At 42.3% G+C, this 19,890-nt stretch overlaps 1 protein-coding gene across 5 annotated transcripts in view; it reads left to right on the forward strand.

Annotated features, from left to right (window-relative positions):
- RBL1 (RB transcriptional corepressor like 1) overlaps positions 1-18,264 on the forward strand; it is a 29,064-nt gene extending 10,800 nt beyond the window's left edge. For 3 of the 5 annotated variants that reach the window (XM_082228638.1, XM_082228639.1, XM_082228640.1), the window contains 12 exons: positions 590-693; positions 1,690-1,827; positions 3,183-3,347; positions 4,284-4,419; positions 5,585-5,836; positions 6,144-6,358; positions 7,085-7,261; positions 12,252-12,323; positions 12,479-12,557; positions 13,997-14,169; positions 15,083-15,247; positions 15,566-18,264. In XM_082228638.1, coding sequence (XP_082084764.1) covers positions 590-693; positions 1,690-1,827; positions 3,183-3,347; positions 4,284-4,419; positions 5,585-5,836; positions 6,144-6,358; positions 7,085-7,261; positions 12,252-12,323; positions 12,479-12,557; positions 13,997-14,169; positions 15,083-15,247; positions 15,566-15,736 — 1,847 coding nt within the window. In that variant the 3' untranslated portion in view covers positions 15,737-18,264. Of the gene's footprint in view, positions 1-589; positions 694-1,689; positions 1,828-3,182; positions 3,348-4,283; positions 4,420-5,584; positions 5,837-6,143; positions 6,359-7,084; positions 7,262-12,251; positions 12,324-12,478; positions 12,558-13,573; positions 13,685-13,996; positions 14,170-15,082; positions 15,248-15,565 lie in introns of those variants that run through there. The other 2 variants (XR_014221271.1, XR_014221270.1) reach the window with 2 other exon arrangements.
- Positions 18,265-19,890: the final 1,626 nt, after the last annotated feature.

Here is a 19,890-nt window from a genome sequence, read left to right on the forward strand (position 1 = left end):
CACTCCTTGGCAGCAAATTCCACTGTTGAACAGCTCTTACTGTCAGGAAGTTCTTCCTAATGTTTAGGTGGAATCTTCTTTCTTGTCGTTTGGATCCATTGCTCCGTGTCCGCTTCTCTGGAGCAGCAGAAAACAACCTTTCTCCCTCCTCTATGTGACATCTTTTTAGAATGGCTGCGATTCTGAACAGGGAGCACTCCACACTGCAACATTTTGTTTCAGGTCCTACTTGTAGCTAGCATGAATTGTCTGTTGCAGGCTTCCTCAAACTTGGTCCTCCAGATGTTTTGAAACTAGAATTCCCATCATCCCTGACCACTGGTCTTGCTAGCTAGGGATCATGGGAGTTGTAGGCCAGAAACATCTGGGGGGCTGAGTTTGAGGAAGCCTGGTCTGTTGCATTTATTGTGCCATCCCATTCATACTCACCAAAAAGTAAGCCCCCTACTGCATTACTCTTACAGGATTGCAGCCTGAGCCATTTGATGTTTTCTTCATCAATATGAAGTCACAAACTTTTGGGTCTTACTATAGAAGTATAATACAATTAAACTGTAAAAAATGTAAACACTTTCTGTTTAAATTGCAGATTTTGCTGTTAACCGGTTAAAATTGGCAGAAATCCTTTATTATAAAATCTTGGAAACCATAATGGTACAAGAAATGCGGAGGCTACATGGCAAAGACATGTCTGTAAGTAAACCAACTCGGGGGTGGGGTGCAGTATGGAGAGCCTATTTTGGTGAGCAAAATCCAAGGATCAGAATTTTCAGGCTTTTTCTCTAATTCTGAAGACTGCATGAGGGGTTCAGTGATAGTTTGCATTCAGAAGTTCCTAGGTACAGTTCCCAGAATTTCCAGGTAAAAGTTGTTAGGACAGAACTCTGCTTGGGAGCTCTCTAGTTAGAGTAGGCAATAATTAGCTAGGTGGACCAATGCAAGAGCAAGAGTATTGAACTAGATGGGCTTTTCACCTGATCCAGCAGGGCTATTATGATCTTAATGAACTGGTTCTGTATAAGGTAACTTGAATGTGCTCAACCTTCCCTTGTACTACTTCCCTTCTAATTAGTTCACTTATGTACTGTTCAGATGATAGTACCTTCCAAACTGAGGCAGCCATCTCTCTTCCTCGGTTCTTCCCCAGAGACAAAACTTGTCTCACCTATGTTAGGTTTTTAGGGTGAAGATACTCTGTTAATCTATTTATTAGAAGCTTCATTTTATATAAGTATTTATTATTACTGCAGCAGGATTTTATAAGACTGAATAATTCAGTTCTGTGTTTGGAACTTCAAAAACCTATCACCTACAGAATCTGCTATTAAAAATATAACCAGTGGTAATTCTGAAGAAATGTGTTGTTACCACCAGTAAAACTTGAAATGAATGCTTGCCTGTTATACTTCACTTAGCTTCTTACTATATGAAACATCTTTTTTGAAGTAGAATAATTGACAGAACTTCTAAAAAGAGAGAAATCGGAAGCAGAACAGGACTATTAGGCATAGAGTGTGCTAATATCCGCTGTGAACTCTCTAGTGTTTGAGCACTGTCCATATAACTAAGTTTCAACTCCTGACAAAACAGCTTGAGTATCTCAAGTTTGATTGGCAGTGTTTAAAAAGCATTCTGAATTACAATTTCTTATATGACTGAGAGGTTAAACATTCTGCTTTTTCTTTCTAGGCCCTTTTAGAGCAAGATATTTTCCACCGTTCCTTGCTGGCATGTTGTTTGGAGATAGTGCTGTTTGCATATAGTTCACCACGAACTTTCCCCTGGATCATTGAAATTCTTAACCTCAGGCCATTCTATTTTTATAAGGTAAAGCCCAAGCAAAGCACTGACTTCATGTATTGTATATTAAGTTGTCAAAGGGCTGTTTCACAGACTATGCATGCTTGATAGGAACAGTAGTGGTCAGTCACAGTGCCTTGGCAGTGCAAGATTGTTGCATGCATACTTAACAGATTTGGATGTACACTTGAAGCCTCTTGATGCACTGTAATGTGCTAGTGGCCCAGGCATTTAGTATTGGTCCAAGTTAGGTCTAACTTCTGTCTTATGAAACAAATATAGAACTTGTATTTTAGTGATGAAATTGTTTAGCTTCCATACTACTTTGTAAGGTGGAGATGCCATCCAACGAAGGGTTGAAGGAAGGAGTTAGGAAGACTAGTAAAAGAAGGCCTAACTGAATTAAAGTTGGTTTGCAGTTTGGTAAATCCTTCCTTCTGACTTCTTACAGAAATGACAGCTAGATAATAATGCCAGTCTACTATCTTTTGATAGGTTAAAATTTTGTACGCTGATGAGTGTTTGTGTTCTATGTAAAGTAATTTTCTTGGGTACTGTGTAATGTACTATGTGGGGCTACCTTTGAAGGTGACTCGGAAACTACAACTAATCCAGAATGGGACTGCTAGATTGGTGAATGGGAGCGGCTGCTGAGTCCATACGACACCAGTTCGAAAAGATCTACATTGTCTCCCAGCATGTTTCTGAGCACAATTCAAAGTATTGGTTCTGACCTTTAAAGCCCTAAATAGCCTCGTCCTTGTATACCTGAAGGAACATCTTTACCCTCATCATTCAGACAAGACACTGAGGTCCAGTTCTGAGGGCCTTCTGGTGTTTCCTTCACTGTAGAGAAATGAAGGTACAGGGAACTGGGCAGAGGGCCTTCTCGGTAGTGACTCCCGCCCTGTATAATGCCTTTCTGTCAGATGTCAAAGAAATAAACAATTTCACAACTTTCTGAAGACATCTGACGGCATCCTTGTATCAGGAAGTTTTTAATGTGTGAGGTCTCAATGTTAATCATCATCATCATCATATCCAAAATGTTTGGGATTGTATTATTTATTAAATTTGTATACCACCCTATATCCGTAGATATCAGGGCAGTTCATATATGAAATTCCAAAATTAAAAACTGCTGGACTAAAAGAGTCTGAAAGCAATTCAGTTTTTATGGAAATTTTTGGTGTGGCTGAGAGAAGTTTGAAGACTTTGGAGAAAAATGCTGAAAGAATACGGGAGAGCCTCCAAAACGCCAGATGAAACGAGCTGTAGGGAAAATGCTTTGGATATACAATTCTTAATGTGAGGCAGTGAAAATGGTTATTGAAGTAGATTTTTACTGTGTGTCTGTGACCAAAATACTCTTTTCATTCAAGGTGATTGAAATATTGATTCGATCAGAAGAAGGACTTTCTAGAGATATGGTAAAACATCTCAACAGCATTGAGGAACAGATTCTTGAAAGCCTAGCCTGGACAAAAGATTCTGCTCTGTGGGATGCCCTCCAAGCATCAGAAAACAAGGTCCCTACCTGTGAGGAAGTATGTTGACAGGCAAATAATTAAAGTTGAACACATGGGAGTAATTTACCGTATTTTTCGCCCTATAGGACGCACCGTCCCATATGACGCACCTAGTTTTTTGGGGGGAAATAAAGGGAAAAAAATTATTTCCCCCCCAGGCGTGGGGCTGGGGCAGCCCGAGCTTCCCCCGACCCCAGCCCCCAAACAGGCAGCTCTCTGCAAGCCGTGGGAGCCCAGCGGTGGCTCCCACTGCTTGAGGAGAGATCCGCGAAGCCTGGACGCGCTGAGATCAGCGCGCACAGGCTTCGGGATGCCGGCAACTCTCCCAAAGCAGCGGGAGCGTTCCCGCTGCTTGAGGAGAGATCCGCGAAGCCTGGACGCGCTGAGATCAGCGCGCGCAGGCTTCGGGATGCCGGCAACTCTCCCCAAGCAGCGGGAGCGTTCCCGCTGCTTGAGGAGAGATCCGCGAAGCCTGGACGCGCTGAGATCAGCGCGCGCAGGCTTCGGGATGCCGGCAACTCTCCCCAACCAGCGGGAACGCTCCCGCTGCTTGGGGAGAGATCCGCGAAGCCTGGACGTGCTGAGATCAGCGCGCGCAGGCTTCGGGATGCCGGCAACTCTCCCCAAGCAGCGGGAGCATTCCCGCTGCTTGAGGAGAGGTCCGCGAAGCCTGGAGAGCGAGAGGGGTCGGTGCGCACCTACCGCTCTCGCTCTCCAGGCTTCAGCGAAAGCCTGCATTCACCCCATAGGACGCACCCACATTTCCCCTTCATTTTTGGAGGGGAAAAAGTGTGTCTTATAGGGCGAAAAATACGGTAAGTCATATCCCTCACCCCTTAAATCAAGGAGCGAAATTTGTGGTGAACTACTCAGTTCCCCATTAAATAAATATTTGTATAATAGCAAAACAGTATTATTCCTACCTCTTCAAAATTGTCACATTTTCCTTCCCAGGTAATATTTCCATGTAATTTTGAAACAGGGAATGGAGGAAGAGGACTAGGACACCTTCCCATGATGCCGGTATCTCCTATAGTACATCCTCGAGTCAAAGAGGTTCGGACAAATCTTGGGGAAAGTCTTAGACGGGGTAAGCTCATCATCTCTCTCGCCTTTTCCTCAATATCTTGCTACTCTTTTCTGTGTGTGAAATAATTTGTATTTAAAAGCGTCTCCTTGTCCAGGTAGTCAATTAGAATTGGTCATCTGGGTTTTAGTTAAAAGCTAGAAGAAAAGCATTTCAGTGTTGTTGTTTTTTTCTGAAAACTTTTCCTTCCTTCAAAATTTTGAAAGTTATTTAACTGCTGCTATACATATATCTGGGTAGTATTGTCAGTCATAAAAGCCTCTAAAGGTTGCATTCATTGTTGGTAAACTCCTGAAAGGCACATGCCAATAGTAAGCTGTACCAAAGTGACCAGGCACATAGAGAGGCAGGCAGACATACCCCCACCCAACTACTCTGCACCAATCAGCAGAGGGATAAGTGGGATTTCCTCCAAAGTGCTGCAAATGGGGAGGAAGATAGACCCAACTCTCTGTTTTTTGCTAAGGTGTCTCTCCTGCTTTTTGTGCACCATGATTGCTAGCAGGTTAGAATGCTCCAGAAACTGGAAGGAATTCCAGCCTGCTTGCAATAGTAACATTCAAGTGGGAGAAGAGAGGCTGCTCAGGGCTGATGGGCCATTTTAAGCAGTTAAGCAGACCTAACCAAGCTTACAGACTATTGGCTTACAAACACTGGCCTAGATAAGAAAGTGGAAAGTGTTGCCCTTCTTAAGGAGGAAAACAGGTTTTATGTGACTCGTTGAGAAGGGTTGCTTCTGCTTGAGGACAAGAACACAAATAATTCCTGTTGGTAATATTACTTATTCAAAGATGTTTACTTCTAAACAAGTTGTTTCCCAAAGAAAAGATCCGTCAAGGAGTGTTAAGAATCAGCAGCCTAAATGAATGTTGGCCTCTCACTCACACACTGTAATCTGTATATTGCTGAGCTTCATTATTCCTTATTGATGTATGGCTTGTGACAAATGAAAAAATCCATTCAGTGGTAAATGTGACCTTGTTGTTTAGACTCTGGGAAAGAATTTTTGTGCAAATAGGAACTTAAATCAATATTTAGAAATTATGAAAATGTAGTATTGGTGCATGACTATTCTGCGTCTCAAAATTTAATTACTGAAATGATAAAGTTAACCTCTCTGTGATCAGTTGCATTTTGTTGTGACACATTGTCCCCTCTTTTATTTTAGATATGCAACCATTGTCTCCCATTTCTGTTCATGATCGCTATAGTTCTCCTGTGGCAGGAAGTGCTAAGAGGAGACTTTTTGGAGATGAAAGCCCAAAAGAAAAACCTGCAGAAAAAAATCTGACTGAAGGGACTAGGTTGAAAATTGCCCCAGTGTCAAGCTTTGTTGATGAAAATGTGCCTGTTTCAACTGAGCAGACGGTTCTTGCAATGACAACAGCTACAGTAACAGGACAAAAAATTACATTGCATGGTAAGTTGAATATATATTGCAATTTATAATTTAGATTATAATGCTGGTAATCTTGGAGAAGAGTAATAAATGTGAAACTGTTGGCTATAAACACTTTTGGTTCACTGAATGCCTTTTAACTATTGTGGGAAGTTCATTTTGGTGTGTTTATTTATAAAGGCACTATATGGTATAGCTATATTGATGAGTAAATAACATGCACATCAATACACTTATATAAAAAGTTTTTAAATAATTTTTCTGTTTGCAATTAACTTTTTCAAGTGTGTTGTAAATACATAAATTGTAACTTGTGGATATACCCTAGGTATTGCAAATAATACTGGAGGGATCACTTTGATACCGATTTCAGTCAACTTGTCTGAAGAATCTAAAGCGGACAGCCTTGGACAAGCCCCACTCACTGCTCAAGCTTTAATCAGTGTGTCTCCAAGTCATCATATGACTCAAGCACAAGAGGCATATCAGCCAGCTGGAAGCAGGCCAAAGAAAACTGGATCTCTTGCACTATTTTTCAGAAAGGTAAAAAGTGTTTCTAGAAGATATTTTTTGCTAAAGTTTCTAACGCCCCCCTCCCACTGCCACAAAATAATGCTTCGTAGTAATAGCCCTAACAAAATATTCTACATTAAAGCCAGCAGGATTTACGTTGCAACATTGTACAAAATAGATTTACTCCAAGTCACAACATGCTGGCTTGGATCTAAAGTTCCACTTGTGTGAATGGAAGCACTGACCCCTGGGGGGGGGGGGAGAACCAACAGAAGCTGGAGAGCATCTGTTTTGGAATAAATCGCCCCTAGGGGATAAGGATGAAATGTTTTTAATCATCTAAATGGAGATGGGATATAACTAAGCAATGAGCCTACAGTAGAGCATGAAAATCAATTAAAATGGGTGTAAAGGAAAATGCATATACCAGACACATTGGGAAAGAGACACCTTGTATTTATATGCTAGCGTTAGAAGCCTTTGGGCCAAGATGAGGAGTGGCTTTAAAGGGGAGCATTTATGGTGGGTCACAGCATTTTGAACGAGGCAGGAGAAATGTGCATACCACTGTTTCAAACATCTCCTAAAACATACATAGTCTGTATTAAAGAGCAAAATTGCCTGAAATGAAAATAGTGTACACTTCCATTTCCTCACATTCCTATTCCTTGTTTGTCCCTCCGCTCAAATTCCTAACATTCCAAAAAAAAAAAAATCTGTTAAATTCACTTAGTGTTACATGGTAATTCATTTTAGGTGTATCATCTGGCAAGTGTGCGGTTGCGTGATCTGTGCATAAAACTGGATGTTTCCAATGATTTGCGCAGGAAGATATGGACATGTTTCGAATTCACATTGGTTCATTGTACAGATCTAATGAAAGATAGGCACTTGGATCAGCTCCTAATTTGTGCTTTGTTCATCATGGCAAAGGTAAGGCATTCTGTTCAGAATGCAGTACTGTTTTTATGTTATATTCTGGCATGACTTTCATATCACCATTCCAGCTGCCTGTTTAGTGATATATAAGTTGTTCAAATACAAACCTGACGATTCTGTGTTTTTTCCATCCCAAATACTTAATATTAGTAATTTCCCTTTGTGTCAATCAAATAAGAACATATTGCGGCATGTTCTCTATCACAGCATGGATTAGTTGTTGCATGCAAAACCTGGATGCTTTGATACTGAGCCTTCGAAACTGTGTTATGTAACAGTTTGATAAGCTGTCCTTGTGTTCCCCAGAAGTGCTATATATAAGCACCCCAGAGGTGCTTTTCAGAATCTTTCCTGTACCACAAGTCCTCTATAGAATCTCTTGAAGCAAATGCCAACTAATATTTCAGTATTTCTCAGTGTGTGGAACAACACATAGTCATTTCACGTTTATCTTATTTGAGCTCTTCAAACTGCCAAGTGAATTAGGAAGGTATGAATTTAGCCAATTGTACCTTAGAAACAGAAATGCACTAAGTAGCTGTAGGAAACAGCCCTTTCTCCATTTACCCCATACTTGTAGTTATGGAGCTGGAGAGTGGGAAGTATTTGCTGGGCATCCCCTTTCCAAAGCAGTCGCTGAGCAAAGGTAAGAGCAAGGAATTTATTTAAATACTAGTGCTCAGTTAGGTGTGAGCTCCAACAATATTTGCTGTCACAATCTTTATAAATGATGCGACTGGGAATATGCAACAAAAGACATTAATTCAAACTATGCGACATTTTACAATGATAATAAAAAGTGACTCCTTCTATTACTTCCTTTGAGGTCCCGTAGAACAGTGTTTCCCAACCGGTGTTCCGCGGCACACTAGTGTGCCGTGGAACGTTGCCTTGTGTTCCGTGGGAGGGAGGCGGGCGAGTCGGGCGGTGAGAGGCGGGGCGGCGGCGGCAAGCACACGTGGGGCGGTGAGCGAGCTCCCTCCCACATCCCATCGCCGCTCGCTACCTGGGCCTGCGCATGCGCGAAGTTTTCGCGCATAGCCACTTCCGGGCCTGCCCCAGGAGGTGGGGTTGTGGGCATCACGCCCTTCCCCACGTGAGCGGGGGCTGGTCTCAGCCCCCGCGAGAGCAGGGGAATCCCATCTGGCCACGCCTCCTGACCAGACAATCGGCTGGCTGGAGGGGGCGTGGCTTGCCCTATTTAGGGCCGGAGCGGAGGGGGCTCGCCCTCTCTTCTCCGGCTAGCCCCATCGCCGCTTGCTACTGGGCCTGCGCGAAGTTTGCAGTCCTTGCAGTCCTCGGTAACCACAGCTTGCAGTCCTCGGTAACCACAGCGACCCGAGGGAGGGGAGGGGACAGGGAAGTTGAGGGTGGCGGCGAGCCGCGATGATGTCAGTAGGCCGCGCCGCCTCGCCCTGGCACGGTGTGAGAGCCCTGGCTAGTGGCGCGAGCTTCGGAATAAGTGGGATCCGCGTGCGCGAGACCGAGATCGCGGGTAAGAAGCTCAGCCCTGGGCAGGAGGAAGCGGGGCCGCGCGTGCGGGCCACATCCCCACAGAGAGCGAGCCTCCCCCGGCCCACCACTCCGGGCAGGTCCACTCGCATGAGGGGGCGGCGATGGCGACGGCCGGCAGCTTGCCTGCAATGCCATCCCTCGAGCAGGCGAGGAGCCCGGAGGCTACCAGATGCGAGTCCTCTTTCCCACCCTGCTCGGGAGTCCAGAGCACTTGGTCGCATTCAGGATCTAGAGTGGGGAAGCGGGGCTTGTGTCTGGGCTGGACACATTGGGCTGCCTGTGCCGCTCGACCTGCGGGGAGAAATCGGGGTGGGAGTCACGACCGTGAGGCAGGCCTGCCAAGTGTGGCAGAAGAGGACACGGCCGTCGCACCTGTCCTTAGGTAGGAGCTTCTTCCGTGTCGACCTGCTGCCCTAAAGTCTTGGCTTTTTTCTTGGCTTTTTGGCGGTTGGCACAGAAGGAAGGCAAGGGGGAGGGGGAATAATTGAAACTTACACTTTCGTGCGTCCCTCCCGGCGTGACACTGCGCGCTGACGTCACGGGGCTGTAATGGTGGTGTGCCTCGAGATTTTTTGCATCAAACAAGTGTGCCTTTGCCCAAAAAAGGTTGGGAAACACTGCCGTAGAATTACTTCCCACCATGTAATTTATTTATCATTGTTATTTATTAAATTTATACCGCCGTCATCTATAGATCTCAGGGCAGCTCACAACATAAGCATTTATGAACACTTTGGTTCCTACTGTCAGCCACAAACTTAGCCATATGGCATGCAACTAAGAGAAACCTCAAGTGCACATCATCCCACCAGTTTTGTGTTTCTCCATAAAGATTGTTGCTGGCGGACACCTCATTTAGGCTACATGCAGTCATCATGTATTCATATGCACTTTGTTGTTGTTGTTTAGTCGTTTAGTCGTGTCCGACTCTTCGTGACCCCATGGACCAGAGCACGCCAGGCACTTCTGTCCTCCACTGCCTCCCGCAGTTTGATCAAACTCATGCTGGTAGCTTCAAGAACACCATCCAACCATCTCATTCTCTGTCGTCCCCTTCTCCTTGTGCCCTCCATCTTTCCCAACATCAGGGTCTTTTCCAGGGAGTCTTCTCTTCTCGTGAGGTGGCCAAAGTATTGGAGCCTCAGCTTCACGATCTGTCCTTCCAGTGAGCGCTCAGGGCTGATTTCCTTCAGAATGGAGAGGTTTGATCTTCTTGCAGTCCATGGGACTCTCAAGAGTCTCCTCAAGCACCATAATTCAAAAGCATCAATTCTTCGGCGATCAGCCTTCTTTATGGTCCAGCTCTCACTTCCATACATCACTACTGGGAAAACCATGGCTTTTACTATACGGACCTTTGTTGGCAAGGTGATGTCTCTGCTTTTTAAGATGTTGTCTAGGTTTGCCATCGCCTTTCTCCCAAGGAGCAGGCGTCTTTTAATTTCGTGACTGCTGTCACCATCTGCAGTGATCAAGGAGCCCAAGAAAGTAAAATCTCTCACTGCCTCCATTTCTTCCCCTTCTATTTGCCAGGAAGTGATGGGCCCAGTGGCCATGATCTTCGTTTTTTTGATGTTGAGCTTCAGACCATATTTTGCGCTCTCCTCTTTCACCCTCATTAAAAGGTTCTTTAATTCCTCTTCACTTTCTGCCATCAAGGTTGTGTCATCTGCATATCTGAGGTTGTTGATATTTCTTCCGGCAATCTTAATTCCGGCTTGGGATTCATCCAGCCCAGCCTTTCGCATGATGAATTCTGCATATAAGTTAAATAAGCAGGGAGACAATATACAGCCTTGCCGTACTCCTTTTCCAATTTGGAACCAATCAGTTGTTCCATATCCAGTTCTAACTGTAGCTTCTTGTCCCACATAGAGATTTCTCAGGAGACAGATGAGGTGATCAGGCACTCCCATTTCTTTAAGGACTTGCCATAGTTTGCTGTGGTCGACACAGTCAAAGGCTTTTGCATAGTCAATGAAGCAGAAGTAGATGTCTTTCTGGAACTCTCTAGCTTTCTCCATAATCCAGCGCATGTTTGCAATTTGGTCTCTGGTTCCTCTGCCTCTTCTAAATCCAGCTTGCACTTCTGGGAGTTCTCAGTCCACATACTGCTTGAGCCTTCCTTGTAGAATTTTAAGCATAACCTTGCTAGCGTGTGAAATGAGTGAAATTGTGCGGTAGTTGGAGCATTCTTTGGCACTGCCTTTCTTTGGGATTGGGATGTAGACTGATCTTCTCCAATCCTCTGGCCACTGCTGAGTTTTCCAAACTTGCTGGCATATTGAGTGTAGCACCTTAACAGCATCATCTTTTAAAATTTTAAACAGTTCAGCTGGAATACCATCACTTCCACTGGCCTTGTTATTTGCAGTGCTTTCTAAGGCCCATTTGACTTCACTCTCCAGGATGTCTGGCTCAAGGTCAGCAACCACACTACCTGGGGTGTACGAGACATCCATATCTTTCTGGTATAATTCCTCAGTGTATTCTTGCCACCTCTTCTTGATGTCTTCTGCTTCAGTTAGGTCTTTACCACTTTTGTCCTTTATTATGGTAATCTTTGTGCGAAATGTTCCTTTCATATTTCTGATTTTCTTGAACAGATCTCTGGTTCTTCCCATTCTGTTGCTTTCCTCTATTTCTTTGCATTGCTCGTTTAAGAAGGCCTTCTTGTCTCTCCTTGCTATTCTTTGGAAATCTGCATTCAATTTCTTGTATCTTTCTCATATGCACTAGCACTGGCTTATTTTCAACTCAAAGGTCTAGCTCCTTATGCTCTGTTGGGAATTTCCTCCTAAAGCAGCAGTCAGCAAACTTTTTTAGCAAGGGGCCGGTCCACTGTCCCTCAGGCCTTTGGGGGGGCGGACTATATTTTGGAAGAAGAAAAAAAAAAGAACGAATTCCTATGCCCCACAAATAACCCAGAGATGCATTTTAAATAAAAGCACACATTCTACTCATGTAAAAACACACTGATTCCCGGACTATCTGCGGGCCGGATTTAGAAGCCGATTGGGCCAGATCCAGCCCCCAGGCCTTAGTTTGCCTACTCATGTCCTAAAGATTTATTGAGTTGTCAAGCATCACAAAGAGCTGCAGGAGAAGTCATTGGAAGCTCACTTACGCATGTAGAAGCGCTCTCCCAACCCTTCAAATCCATGCATGTCTACAGGAATGTTTTTATTGTGTAATGGGTTTGGCAATGTTCTGTAGAGCCAGTGTGGTGTAGTGGGTAAGAGCGGTAGTCTCTTAATCTGGGGAACCGGGTTCGCGTCTCCGCTCCTCCACATGCAGCTGCTGGGTGACCCTGGGCTAGTCACACTTCTTGAAGTCTCTCAGCCCCACTCAACTCACAGAGTGGTTGTTGTGGGGGATGAAGGGAAAGAAGAATGTTAGCCGCTTTGAGACTCCTTTGGGTAGTGATAAAAGCGGGATATCAAATCCAAACTCTTCTTCTTCTGTTCAGGTATCCAAAGATGAAAGAACGTTTCAGGACATAATGAAATGCTATAGAAACCAGCCACAAGCAAATAGCCATGTAAGTATGTTCTCAAGCTACAAACATTTTGTTAAGGCATTTAGTAAAGATAATACATTTGTTACCTAAATATTACCTGCACTTTTGAGAAATTGTAAACCTTTTCTTTCAATTTACCAGCAATTCCAAAACCTGCATTTTTCCATGTGCTATAGGTCTACAGAAGTGTTTTACTGAAAAGTGCGTCCACAGAGGCAGCGTCAGATATAAAAGTGGAAGAGATGTCAGAAGAAGGTAAGTAAATAGATCTAATACTTTTAAAATTTAATTGAATGGTTTAAGGGGAAGGAAATTCCTGAATACATACATTCAAAACGGGGGGGGGGGGTAATTCATCTTAAGTTTTACTCAGAGTAGACCTATTGAAATTAATGGCATTTGAGTATTCAGTTGACTAAAACTGAGTTGAATACCACCCTGATGCCCATGTTCTATAAATCTGATGAAAAGATATGACTCTAAAGTTGGTGGTAGAATCAGATACTTGGACTTTTAGTCCAAGTCCTTTCATGATAGATTCTTTAGACCAAACCACCCCTAGCAGGAGATAGAAAAATGACAACTATGTGTGTGGCTGGGGAAGCTGCCCAGAGTGGCTGGGGATACCCAGCCAGATGGGCGGGGTATAAATAAAAATTATTATTATTATTATTATTATTATTATTATTATTATGTAACCAAAGAGAGAGTAGGAATAACCAGCATGACACGCATAAGTAAACATCCATAGGATGGTCCTGTAAGGTTGGAATTTAAGGATCTCTTTAGGCACATGCAGGTGTATCCATTCATGCAATCTCTGGATATTTGTTTCTCCCCAAAAATTGCAGTTTGATTAAAACTTCTGTACTACTACCAACATCAATGGGGTGTACAACAATCTTAGAATACATTTTAAAACATGAAAATATAGGAAGAAAATGATACAAAAGTAGTTGGGAAGAGTTAAAATTATACTATACTGCATTAACACAGGCCTGGGAGCAGAGATGTGTTTTTACAAGATTCCTAAATGTCATGAATGTGGATGACCCCAGTGCAGAGACAGGTCTTCATGAGAGCAGGTGCACCAGCACTTTGATTGTGTTTGGAAATGGTCTAGAAAGCAACAAGGTTCTTTCAGTGCTGTTGAAATACGTTCTCATTAACCTGTCCCAGTCAGCAAATAGCCTTCAGAAGCATCATATAAAATGCATTACAGCAGTCAATCCTAGATGCTACTCAACATGGGTTGGGCTATTTCTGTCCAGGAGGCCAGAGCTGGCATACCACCCTAAACTGATGAAAGGCACTCCTTGTCACAGAGTCTCCTCGGTCTCCAGTTACAAGATGAAAGAAGGCAAGATGAGCACCTGTGTTGGGTAATTTGGCCAGAATTCATTACATGGTGAACTGATTTTATTACTGGTTTGACATTATATACATTGGCTCAATCCACATTTACTACAACCACTTAAGACTGGGGATGTTGTACCTAAGTTACTTACTTCCAAGTAAACAAGCAAAGGCTTGTGCTGTTGGACCGATTATAGCAGCACTACAGATTGGGTGGATGGTGAAGAGAGAAGTTATCTATCTGCCTGTATCTCTACCATTTCAAATTTCCCCCCATCATTTTAATAATAATAATAATAATGGCCTATGTTATTTTTCTTACACCTTCATTTCATTAGACTTACCCAGGAAGATGAGCTGTTCACCTATGAGAACAAAACCAGAAATTCCCAAAGGCTTGGAAAAGGAGGAGAGAGGGGATCTTCCAACATTTTATGACACCGTTTATTTAGGAAGAGTGCAGGTCTTCGCACTGAAATTAGAACCCACATCAGATAAACATCACCCAGAGGTAATCACCCAGATAAGAGTAATTGGGGAAAAACTATGTGGACTCCTGTTAAATCTGTTTGTATTAATCAATTATAAAACTTACTTTGTGTAACCAATAAGAAGTAGTACCGTGGTGTACTTTGGGTCATTAGCCTTCTACATAAGCATAATTTGAATGGTTGCAAATTTATATTCAAAATATCTTGAGAAATCGTTAGGTTCTCCGAAAGATCCTTCAATACAGTCATACCTCATGTTGCGTCAGCTTCAGGTTACGCCTTTTCAAGTTGTGTCCCACAGCAACCTGGAAGTACCAGAACAGATTACTTCCAGGTTTTGCTGCATGTGCAGAAGCACTAAAGTGCGCACACACACGCAGGCGTGGCGCTTCTGGATGCAAACACTTTGACGCGCCTCCGGGACAGATTACATCCGCAACTCGAGGTTCCACTGTATGTAAAATTTCAGTATTACTGTGATGATAAGTAACCTAAGTTTTAAGTAATGCATACATAACAAATGTGGTATGTTAAATAGAATTGTTATTAGATGTGGTGTATTCTAAAGAGAGATTCAAAGAGGTGCATGTTATATTGTTCCCCTCTTAACTGCTGTACAACAGGTTCCTCCAAGTCTTGGGTAGCAGAGAATTCTCTTCAAAGCCTAAGATCGAATTAATGGTATCTATTTGATGTTGAATTGGTATTTTTGGTGAATAAGTTATGGAAGCAGCCTCGGGAATCTCTTCAGTGGCTGAAAAAGATCCTTCAAAATTAAGAGTGTAACATACATGGTTTAGAAAATTGTATAGATGGTCAAATAAACTTCGTCATAGTTGTCATTTTTGAGCTTGTGTTCTTCCGTTAAATCTTACATTTGTAAAATTAGAGAATGGCCTGTCTGTATTTAACTCTGCAATTTTTCTTTCCAAGGTTGAAGCACCTTCCCTTTCCCCATTTCCTAGCATTAAACATCAACCTGTATCTCCTCGGCGGATATCCCAACAACATTCTGTTTATGTTTCACCTCATAAGAATGGTGCTTGCTTGACTCCTAAAACTGCCCTCTTATATAAATTTAATGGGAGCCCTTCTAAGGTAAGATTAATGCTGTTTAAGTGTTTAAAACCTTCTCCATACCTTTTTGAAGTGCCCTAATACTATATGTGATTGTAATAATTTAATCAAAGATTGAATATTATACTGCACTTCTGAACATTTTTGAAAGCTAAGGGTACTATCTAGTTGAGTTGGTGCATAAGTGGAACTGACTTGATATTCTACAGATTAGAGGAAGGGGAAGTTTGTGCAATGTTGGATTTCCCTCTAATATACTCTAATAAAGACACATATTAAGCTCTTTTTGTTTTTATCTTTAATTATTACCAGCTTTGATTGTAATTCTTTAATTTTCAGAGTTTGAAGGAAATCAACAATATGATAAAACAAGGAGGACAGAGGCCTAAGAAGAGAGCAATCTCAATTGACAGTGACACAGAATCACCAGCAAAGAGACTGTGCCAGGAAAATGATGATGTTTTACTGAAACGCCTTCAGGATGTTGTCAGTGAAAGAGCAAATCATTAGGTCTGCAAGAATACTATGTGGGCCAAAGCTTGTTAAGATCTGTCTCATGTAGCTCAAAACACTGTCCTCTTTCAACTTTCAATTTTTGCTTGTGTTACCTGGACTAGTCAAAACATTGAAGTAGTTTTATGGTACTTCCTTTTTAAAAGTGGAACTTTAGAGTTAGATCCTTTGTTCTACAGCTTATAAGTGCAGCTATTTGCTTTTTAAGTTTTATTCTGAAAGTAGGAGCCAGTTCCTACTATGAGAAGGACCAAAGTTTTCAGATTGCAGCCACCACATGTTAGAGATGTAATAACCAGTCAGTTGTTCCTTAGTGTGATTATTCTCTTGGTTTGAAGTTCACTTGGAGAAATAGCTTGGTTTTTATTTGTTGAAAGAACATTATTACCTTCTGCACATTATTTTAATGTGACATAAGTTGGACAATTCTTACTTCTAGTCATTCATATACTAAAACCCGGTATTTTTCACTTCCTAGTTGAGAGTGAAGAGGTATCACCTTTTTATCTGATGCTTGGATAGTGCTTTGATTTGAATCATGAGCATAACTTTCAAGGGCTGTACTCTTAGCTGCAGGTAGGATGGCTGACTGTCTGCAGGATGAAATGAAATAGGGTTTGTGATTGTTTTTGTTGCTGGTGCAACAGCAGAGGTGAAAGTAGCCTACAATTTTCTGTTGTAGGCTGTACTGGGGAAATACTATCTTCTGTTATCTTAGTATCTCATTTTGTTTTCCTTTCTTAAAAAGGCTTTTAGACAGAAGCACTCTTTGTAACTTCCGGAGCTTACATTGCTTTCACTGTAGTGACTGATGCTTACATACTGTAAGCCAACTATGAAAAGCATGTCATACTCTGCAGTTGATTTCTTAGTTCCTCAGGTAACATGCCTGCTTACACTTTGATGAGCCTGGCTATGCATTGCAGCTGCCTACAAACAACCATATCTGAGTGTCTGACATCCGAAATATCTCTCTCCCACAACTGTCCCCCAAAACAGGAAAGGCTGCAGTGGCTTGAAGCACCAAATGAACATATGCCTTTCTCTGATCTCAGGTAGAAGAAATTACCCCCACCAAGTCATAGGAGTAGGAAATGTACCATGTTTGTGTGAAGTCATAATGATTGCAAATTGAGTATTAGCAACTTTCCCCCCAAATAAACATGGTAAGATAATACTTTTTTAAAAACCCTCAACCAGCAACAAGAAAAGAACTGCATCCTTTCTTTGGACAATACATTTTTCCAATTCCTGTGATTTGCTGGGGCTCCTTTTGCTTAAGAAAGTGGGGGGGGGGAATGAGGGTTTAGCAATTGCTTCATGCCACTTCTTGTTTGCCCATTGTACTGCTTGGGGGCATTCTAAACATGCGCACTGGTTGCTTCTTCTGTGAGAAGCTATAATTTCTAGCCAATGTTACTACATTCCTATTAATAAATACTGTCCCCCAAAAGTATAATTTCGCTTGTGTAGTATCTACACAAAAGTTAGCCTTAATTGGGTGCTTTTGTACATAAGATATATGTAACTATTGTAGGATTTAGTCTTCATTTTCTGTTACTGGCATTGGGTACCAAATTAATTTTGAACTCTTTATGCTTAAGAGTCTCTAAAGAAGAGATTTGATGAGGAGTACCCAATGAAGGTATGGGATAGGCAAAGTTCTCTGGTTGGTAGGACAAATCTTCAGCCCTGCTGGGCTCACGCCAATAGGGCGGAAAGTGTGTCCTGCCTCCCACAGGAAATATATTCTATCCCATTGGTCTTAAATGGAGGGAAAACAAGTAGACCAGTCCCAGGAGTGGCATATGTCCCCCTTTATCTGAGGGCATGTCAAGGGATTAGAAAGGCTTGGAATCCCACAGAAACATGCTGAGGACCACACCCCCCCCGGCTGCTGTTGGGACATGGGGGGCAGCAACTAAGATTTCCATGGCTGCACTGAATGCACTGAAGTCTTCCAGTCTAATAGGTAGTAAGGTGAAATAGAAGAGCCATGGTTTCCAAGGAAATGAAGCTGATAAACAATTAGTGCTTCAATACAGAAAATGTCAGTGTATTTGTGTTTTAATAATTGGATAGGGAATGAAAATCCCCAAGTGCCACAGGATCTAAAATGTTGAGCTTTTTATAAAGTTAGTACCTCTGTGGCAATGACTGCTTTGAAGGCGTGTTACTTGTTACATTTTTACCGTGTAGCATAAAAATGCACTGAGCTTAGTAGACTCAGCTATGTGTACTGTTATTTTTTGCATTCCCCCCACATCAGTTGATCTTAATTTCTCAAGGGCTCTTTCTCAAAGTATCTGCCCTCCTAACCTATCTATATTTTCTTATCTCAAAGGCTGATGCTGAATTTCTTATTAATAATGATTTAATAGGTTGTATTATATTTTGTACTAACTGCAACTTGGTCTACAAGAGGTTATTGATCCTGCAATATTTGACTTGATAGAATTATATATTTCCATAATACTTTGGAAAAAATCGTGTAAATATGTACCTTAATTAAAACACTTGTTTCTTATTGCTTTCATTTTGATTGGTTTCTCTTGCTCCAGTATGGAGATTGTATGCAGGGCCTGAGATTTCCAAAGTAAAAAAACCAAAGGTGATCGTCAATTTCCTGTTTGGTGGTCCATTCCCCCAAACTTTCCACACTGAGTCTCCTCTGTATTGCACCCTCCTGTGGTGCTCAGATGAACTGGTCATAGTTACAGTCTTCACAGTTGAAGAGATTCATTCAAGGGGCACAGGAGTTCATGGTGAGTGCTTGCAGAATTTCTGTATTGAGGGTGTGGAGTGACCCAGCAGAGTGGAGAGAGAGAGAGAGAGAGAGAGAGAGAGAGAGAGAGTGCGCTATTGAAGAGGGTAGTGCTCATGACATTCAAAATTCTACTTGCCTCCACAGGACCAAAATGTGTGTTGACACCTAACTAAGACAAAGGAGTGGTGGAGATGCTCATTGTATCTGCAAATGACTCGATGCAAATTGGGCAGAGTAGCAAATGCCTTAGAAGACAGAAGCAATATTCAGGATTATATTGAAAGAACGGAGAACTAAATCAAAACAAAATGAATTTCAAAACAGACAAAAGTTCTGCGTTTAGGTCTGAAGAATCAGATGAAATATAGGATGAGTACTTCATGGCTCAACAGCTGTATTGTATATGAAAAATATATAGGATCTTAGTAGACAACATGCTAAACATGAGTCAGCAATGCAGTATTTTTCAGCGTTGTGAAATGCATGGGAACCTTGGGAACGAGCTGGTGTGTGTGTCCTTGCATCACCCTTTTTTGTTTAATTCACAAGATTTTGAAATACTGTTCTGCAATATGAAATCTTTTGTACAAGATATAAGGCAACCTAGCCATTTGGCAATGAGCTTCCTGGATCACCATCTGAATGTAACATTACTGAAAACAACATTGCACAGAGATCTGCTTCTGCTGCGGGACATCTCCCCCCTCTCTTCCCCCCTGCATAAAATCAGCCCTGCTGGATCACACTAAAGGCTCAACTGGTCCAGCATCCTCATAATGGCCACCAAATGGCTACGGCATGCCCAGAGCCAGCACCTGGTAGTAACAGCACTCTGCCCACTTGTGATTTCCAGCAACTGGTATGGAGACATGGTGCCTCCAACAGTGGAAATAAGAAGGTAGCCATCATGGATAGTAGCCAATGATAGTCTTACCTGCTATGAATCGGTTTAATCTTTTAATGTCATCCAAGTTGGTAGCCATCACTCTCTCATGTGAGAGTGAATTTAATAATCTTACTGTTTCCCTCTCAGCCTATGTCACCCATCCTGAATTCCTAAACCCCTTTGGTTTCTGCCCACAGCTAGATGAAGGGCTGCACCCCTCCTTGTCTGGTACATCTTCACTCTCTTGATGGCTTCTTTGAAGGGTCAATGTCTGGCGATCATCAGCTATTGTTCTTCCAATGGCCACCATCCAGCTAGCTCTGCTGAGCAGGCCAGGCTCCTAAACCAAATTCAGCAGGGTTTTTTTTGTGTTTGCCACAGTTTAATCAAACCTTGATTGTTTCTAATTTTTACTAATTCCAGGATTTATGGGTGACTTGCACAGACACTGGCCCCAAAAGTATATAGCAGTACATTTGATTCTGAATTATTTACATT

The sequence above is a fragment of the Podarcis vaucheri genome (genome assembly GCF_965113315.1).
Source record: "Podarcis vaucheri genome assembly, chromosome: 6".
NCBI classification, from domain to species: Eukaryota; Metazoa; Chordata; class Lepidosauria; order Squamata; family Lacertidae; genus Podarcis; species Podarcis vaucheri.